The 7586-nt window shown below is 51.9% G+C and overlaps 1 protein-coding gene across 1 annotated transcript; it reads right to left on the bottom strand.

The window, feature by feature from the left end:
- Positions 1-41: 41 nt before the first annotated feature.
- Positions 42-6918, bottom strand: CSUI_006784 (adaptin n terminal region domain-containing protein; the record flags this gene model as incomplete). Its single annotated transcript, XM_068066936.1, has 7 exons — positions 42-275; positions 1068-1334; positions 1752-2552; positions 3378-3515; positions 4401-4625; positions 5320-5426; positions 6636-6918. Coding segments are annotated over 7 exons (2055 nt in total), but the record flags the coding sequence as incomplete, so codon positions are not given.
- Positions 6919-7586: the final 668 nt, after the last annotated feature.

Genomic DNA, 7586 nt, shown 5'->3' with positions numbered 1-7586 from the left:
TATTCCAGTAGGGGACTCCTCAGGCGCCCTCAAGTGTCTTTTTATCGGGCGTCTGAGGAGTCCCCTACTGGAATAGGCTGCTGCGGTAAAAGAGACATATTTGCTGATGCCGCGACGACCCTGAGATACTGGAGGACCGCTACGGGTGAAGTTGGAGAGTGACCTGCTATTGACAAAGACCACGCTGGGGAGGAAGTAGCTGGTTGAGGGACAGGTTTAAGCGCCTGCACGGAGACTCGCTCGCTGTGTTGAGCCGAGATCACAGACGCGTGTTGCTGCGGAAAACGCACCCAAACAAACAGAAACAAACCCGCCCAAGTTTACTTGCAACAGCAACAGATGCTTAGAACGGACACAAAACCTAGTGCCGAGGTATGGCACTTCTGCGCCTCTACGCTGTCGGAGAGTACCGATCAGAAATACACACTGGGGACAGCAGGGAGAAAAGTAGCCTGTCAGATGGCCTCCGTGAGGCGTAGTAGACCTACTCCAGAGCAACAGTCTCCAGGTCTCCGAGGAGGGAAGCTACGCATCACGAGGGTGACTGTACATTTAGATCATCTACTCAGAAGAGCCGACCTCACGCGTCCCTCTTTGAACGCGCTACTCCGGCGAGCAAACATCCTTCCATCTTACAACAGGAAAGAAACACTCGTCACTCTTCAACTGAGTGAGCCAGCACCCACAGGGTATGAGGCCTTGGAGGGCAACGCTTGAAGCTTGTTGGCAAACTACAGGACTTTGCCGCCCCTGCTTCTCCACCCCTTTCAGGGCCTTATCACTGGCACAACTATGAGAACGCGGCATGACTAGACGGACCGACAAAAATCACCGTCATGTGCTGTGCCGCTACCGATATGGAATACTCGATAAAGCTAAAAGAGCGTTTCTGCCTTCGTGTCGTCTTCACGCAAGCAAGCCAAGTTTCCATATAAAACAGGGACAGGAGAAAAGGAGACTGTGTTCGTAGAAAAGCAAGCCACGAATGGCAAACAACTACGTAGGCTCTACACTAAAGCAAGGGACCGCCACAGGAAAACTGGGAGAGTTTCGAGCTTTCTACTTACAGCCAAGAAGTGGGCGAGTTGGTCTTCATTGACGCGCAAGGGTAAGAGTGCAGCCGTAACGGGAACCTCGAGCCTGAAGGCGAACGCCCGGGCCTGTTGCAGCACTCCTCTCTCCGCCCTAGTATCTGCGGGACCACTCTCGTCAGCCTGCAGTTCCGACGACGTGGGCTTGGATGCCATTGTGCTGTACAGGACTTGCCCTTGCAACTGCCAGTTCCCGAGATGCATACTTGACGTGCAGCAAAGAGGCGAGTGAAAGCTACACAGCTGGGCAGAGAATCATTAAACAAAAACGAAACACAGACAGAAAACACGATCAAAAGCGACGCCGTAGATACGAATGTACCGGTGTGTAATGATAAGATGCTTCTGCTGTAACTTCCTATCTTGCCCGTCTCGCCAAAAAAAGATCCTTCCATTTTCGGAGCTCTCTCCAGCTGCTTGGAACGACATAGACGCGTGGAAGCGCCTCGCGTCTAGTGCCTACGACCACCCGTCCACACAACTTACCAAACGAAGCCCTTTGCTTGGAACTTCCCTCATTCGCTACATCACTCGAAGCTTAGACTACTGCGTCACCAGCTGCTTCACTGACGAGCTCAATTCGAAGGGACAACGTAAACTTGCGGACCACTCTATTGCGCCCTGCTGGAGTGAGCAGATGGCACGTCTTCTTTCACTTACTTTGAGAGTCACTTTGTTGCTCCGTTTCTTCAGGTCGCTGGCGAGGGGGACAACCGGAGGAAGTCGCAGATCTGCCGCTTCGTCAAAAGCCAGCCCAACCCCTTGCACTTCGACCGACTGTTCAATCTTTTTCTCGCAGCACGCGTACAAGACTAAGGCAGGGGGCTCGTCAGGAGCGGTTGGTAACGTGACAGGGCCCGTACACGTGAAGACACGCAACATGTCATCCTCCGCACTGCGCTGCCAGAGCCTCTGCTGTAGCTGCGCCTGCATGGCTTGTGGCAGAGGAAGAGAGGCAGCAGCTGCTGTCATCGCCGGCTCCAATGTTCTTTGAAAGCCCTGATAACTGCTGGCCGTATTGCCTACCGCGCTCGGCGAACAACCTGCTGCATCAGTGCCCTTTTGAAGGGCAGCATCTGACAAAGAAGTAGAAACACCGCTACCCATCGATTCTCTCAGGGTCCTACCTGGACCCGCCTGCGCCTCTTTCTGTGCTGTGGTTGTAGTGGGAGCGATGGCTCCCTTGATAACCTCAAACTTCTTTTTCGCAGACGCGGGAGTTCTCCCAGACCCACCCCAGGGAAGTGGGGCTTTGGAAGGGGGGCTCCCTGCAGTTGCATCCTGAAGTGACGCTGCGGCCCAGGGCTTGTGTGGGGAGCCAGCGTTCAACGGGGACGTATCAGTATTGCCAGAAGCAGATGCCAAACCAGTGGGATCAGCAGAGGAAGACGGCGGTGCAGACTGCAGTTGACGGTAGTCAAAGAAGGGGATGGACAAATCGAGAGAAGGATCCATAGCGACCTTAAGGACAGGAGCAAGCAAAACAGGCACAGACTACAAATCAACGAGTGCACTTGGGCTCATGTGACCATCATACCCCAAGACAGGCCTGTGCAGAATGCATGGTTGCTGGAGAGGAAGCAGAAGTCTCCCGGTACTAACCCTAGAAGCAAGAGCAGACACTAAGCTCTCAGGCACGCCGTCCCGACTACGAGAATCCATAGGACGGAGCAAAATAGTTCCATGTGACAGTAACCTCAGGTACACCAGGGTTCTTCACGACAAACAGATCCTACATGACCGACACACCTGCGTACGCCCCCACGGAAAGTCCACGTGTCAGCAGCCCACTCCAGCTCCGCCGAATCGACTGCTATAATACGGCATCCAACACCCAGATCTCAAGACGACGGCCGATAGCCCAAACTGATAGGACACAAGAGTAACCAAGAGGGCGGGGCCCTCACTCCAAATAGAATATCACGGGAAAACGCGTACGGATGAAAAGAAGATGTGAAAAAGAAGATGAAAACAACTGATGCGATAGTACCGAGATACAAAGCATTGTATCTCCTGTCCAGAAAGGCACTGATCTTGCTCAAACACAGCATGCATCACAAACGTCTCAGCGGAAGCCCTGTAGATCCTAGTACATCGCTAGCTGACAGAAACTCCGAAGAAGTTATCTTCACGGCCGGGCGGAGAGAGGCGACCGATGTAACCACCGAAAACGTCGTGACGCTCGGACTATCTCTGGTGCCTACATGACATGCTGCACACGCACTGAACTCCCGGGCACAGCTAAGACACGAGCACGTCATACTAAACATAGGTGGGCGCTGTCACCTGCTGCTGTGCATCAGGTAGGACAGGAAGAAGGTTCTCTTGCTGCAAACTCCATATGCGGATGCGCTCCATTGAAGGATCCGCGCTCGGGCCGAAAAACTGAAGTAGCTGATCGGCCAACCGCACACGATCGTAGACCTGTACGAATCACACAATACAGTAGCCGCATTTTCTGTGACGATACTTGTACTAAAAAACGCCAGAATGAAACGTAAGAGCTGCGCTGCTCATGCGAATACATTCGTAGTACATAGCTCCTTATCCTTAAAGAGTATAGGTGAGTTAGGGATGAGGCTGGGCGAAACTCAGATCTGTTTACACATTTCGGGCATGTGCTCCAAACGGACACTTCTGCTCACCTACGCGACAGTCACTTACGATCCACGTGAAGATCCTGCATACAGTAGATATCAGAAAGATGCGAAGGCACCCGCTCCGCACATACTCACGTGGTCCGCTGCCCAAAGCCCAACCTCGCAGGACGCGCGCATACCCCCCTGCTATTAAAGCTTCCACTAGCGAAGGACTGATCTGCGAAAGCAACGCGTCCAAGCCTCACTGCGGTCGCAACAAGCAGCCCAAGGTGTTTCGTACCCCGAGTAGCTACGACACACGGAGATTTTTCTCTTATGTCTCGTTGTCTTCAAAGATCAGTCTATGGTGTCGACGTACACACTGCTCATGTAGGCGCCGCAAAGAAATGAGCGTTGCACTAATGTATGACATGCGTGCTGGAATGACATGGGCATGCGCACTCCACGAGAGCGGGTCTTCTTTCCCACGTATTTCCGAACTCCCGTCATTGCAAGGAAGGAAGTACACATTTTGGCCTTCGTCGACACCCGCTAGGCCAGTCCCCCCGCTCCGTATGTACAAGGGATGCAGGCGGTAGCTCAGGGCGTAAGAAAAAACATAGGCGGAGAATCTTTACCAAACAGTTGAATGTGTCTGTCTCTCTCTGGAAGACGACATGCAGTTTTGAGGCCCGCAACCGCCCTCTCTCGGTCGAAGAAAGAGAGTTACCTCGACACTATTCGTCCCGCTGGTATTCTCGGCCTCATTGCTCCTGCATCGTCGAAGCATCACCCGCATTTCCTGCTGAACTTTACGCAGCAGCTGGACGTTTGGTTCGCTTCTTTGTTTGTTACTAGTTGCCGGAACAACTGAAGCGGACGTCCCTAGATAGACCTTGACTGCAGCAGAAATAACTACCTGCTGAACTGGTGCCGGTAAATGAAGTCCACACGCCTGAGAGCACGCACTCCACCACAGAGTTTCGTGAGTCAACAATCGTATCTCAACCGCACTCTAAACTGATATCGAATATACACTACATGAAAATACACATATCTATAGGTAGATACATATCTATACTCCATTCAAAGAGTGTGTACGCGAGCCCGAGCTCCATCCCGCACGACAGGAAGAAACACTTTCTGCGAAACTGGGTGGTTGTTCAAAGGTTTAGCTATAGCACATTCTAGCTGGATGTAAACACGTGAAAGTGGGTCGACGTGTAGAGCTCGTCGGGGGTTGCACTGCCCTCACCTAATAAGTGTCGAAATATCTCAGATCCACTGGTCAACTAGGAAAGAAAGCTGTCTCCTGAATAAACGCTATCGGATTGATTTGCAACTAGCCTTCCTATACTCTACACTGAGCCAGCAAGTCCTTTACAGCGAGTACAAGAGCAGAATGGAGACTTCAGTTATGCAGATTTGTTCTGATTGAGCTGTCGACGATCGCCAGCACTCTTGCTCCGACGGGGATATTCCCCGTAAACACAAGGTCAATACTCGGCAGGCCCGGAGACACTAACTAGGGACGACGTGCAAGCTTGGGAAAGATTCCGATACTTTTCCACCAATGCAGGCGCATTCAGCTGTAACGAGCAAATATGCCGGGGAGGTATGCCAGAAGAACTGAGTACTGGGAACCTTACAAGCTTCATGAGGCTCCGGCATGCATCCACATAAAACGTTAAGTCGCTCGATCCGTCTCCCGGCGCGCTCGGGTCACTGAAGTTGCTAATGCATTGGAAGTATTCTCCTGATGTCCAGGAAGAAATAGCAAGATATTTGCGAAAGATCATTCATAAAAACGGCAGCAGCCCACAATGAAAAGAGAACACTGTCCCGGCTGAGGGGGGCTGCACAGAAAACAATCCATCCTCGTGATCTGGAGAGTCAAGGAACCTCCCACCCAAATGCTTCACTCCCTCAGCAGAAAAAGTACTACACACAAACTCACGTCTTCTTTCTGTTTCCTATCCTACTCTACCCCTACCGATGCAATCACTGTACCCTAGGAATACGTACGTCTACGGAAGCAAACATGCGACAGTTCAAGAGATGCGTTCCCACACTGCCTCGGGTATTGGAGGCAAAACGACGACGCTTTTGGAGGCTACTAGACTTTATGAACAACACACCCGAGCCGACAATGGGGGTGATAGAGAAAATGCACAGAGTGATCCTCCCTAACTGAAGGCAATTTTGTTGAGCTCGGGTTCTTTACTTCTTCCGAGAGGTAGCTTTTGCTCCCGCTTGTTACTTACAGTCACGTAGCTGCTTCCCACATCACGAGTCGCAGTGTGGTGGTGAAGCGACACAGTGTCACGGAAGAGATTCGTGTATCTGGAGAGAGGGGGCACAGGTGGTGCGGGGGACGGGCGAGTCAATCGATCCGCCAGCGCCGCCCCTTCACACCACCACTTTGAACTATTCGAATCCTCTTGACTTTATTCACCTGACAGTCCATGAAAACTCACTGGGCGACAGCTGGGAGAATCAGTGATATCCACCCTTGACTCAAACAAACGACAGGTGCAGACCAATTTCAAGGATCAGAATTTACGGACTGCACTATCCCAGGCAACGAAAACAAGAAGACTTCGCCACCCGTCCTCTAGGGATCGACCAACATTGGCAGTCCGGCCTCGCCGTGCCACATACGCCCGTATAATCCTTCTATGTATAGGTATGTTTGAGTGACTGAGGGCTAGCATACATAAGCCTTACAACGCATGAAGACATGGAAGTCCAACGTGAGGAGCAGAAGCCAGAAAATGACCCTCAATCCTATGGCGACGTCACCTGCTTGGGGACCCGTCTACTATCATACACTGAGTCAGCACAGGCTTGCTAACACCCACCCTTCTTATGATGCACATGTCACACCGACAAAGGCTGAAGAAAGAGGAATAGGTAGCACTCTACTCCTCCGTACATACATGTTGAATGCGGTAACAATACTCACCCACAATCCATGCCGCCGCCCTAATAATGACAGGGGCAACGTACGATGATGTCCCCGGGCTTCCTCCTGCAACCCCGTCGGCATTGGTCGTATGCTGTGTCCCTTCGCTGGCCGATGACGCGAGCTCACTATCGGCGGCCGTGACAGGAGAATGCAGACCCGCCTGCTGGCGGTAGGAGCGGTGGATACGACGAACGGCTTCGAGACTGTCGTTCTGTAGAGATGGAACTATCAGCGGGGCCGCAGCGTCGAGTAGAAGAGAGCAAAGATGGACTGAACACGGCCTGAATGCGGAAGGCCAAGGCAAGGACAGAGGAGACCGGACGACCGCCACTGTCGACGTTTTGGCATCACCGCAGCTGCAAAGCATCTTGCCTCTACGAACTTGAACAGTCCCTCACACCTACTACTCCACTCTCGTATGCCTTCATACACGGATCCACGTACATAACTAACTATACGGGATTTGCCTAAAATCTGTCGTAACAGACCACAAGGCCACTAGCCCCAAGCTACAGAGTTACAGGTCCGAGAGAAAAATCTGTCTTTTGCAGAGGAGCATGTCAACGAAGGTGAAGACATCACGAGATCTACCCAAGAATACCATCCCTATTCTTGAAGAAACATCGCATGTTTACACTTTCCTCTCTTACAAACGTCAGATGTCCCGATGACCGTCCTACTCCTACAAGAGACATTTTCGTGGGATGATGAGAGTCAGCCCCCCTTCCAAGGATGATATGAACGAGAGTCCATCTACACACACTCTTGAAAAGAACAGGAAGGAGAAGACATGTTAGCTCAAGACAGATGGGCAGCTCGCTACCGCAAACCGAGGACAATCTACGCCTCCTCAGTCATTAACGACCTGGATGGAGCTGAGCAAGCCGACGTACCTGACCCCTGGCACTCGAACTGTAATATCGAGCAGTTGCTCAGCAACAAGCAAAG

This window comes from Cystoisospora suis, assembly GCF_002600585.1.
Source record: "Cystoisospora suis strain Wien I chromosome Unknown contig_3485, whole genome shotgun sequence".
Lineage (NCBI taxonomy): Eukaryota > Apicomplexa > Conoidasida > Eucoccidiorida > Sarcocystidae > Cystoisospora > Cystoisospora suis.
The sequence above is the reverse complement of the archived record's forward strand: the minus strand, read 5'-3'. Positions and strand labels throughout refer to the sequence as shown.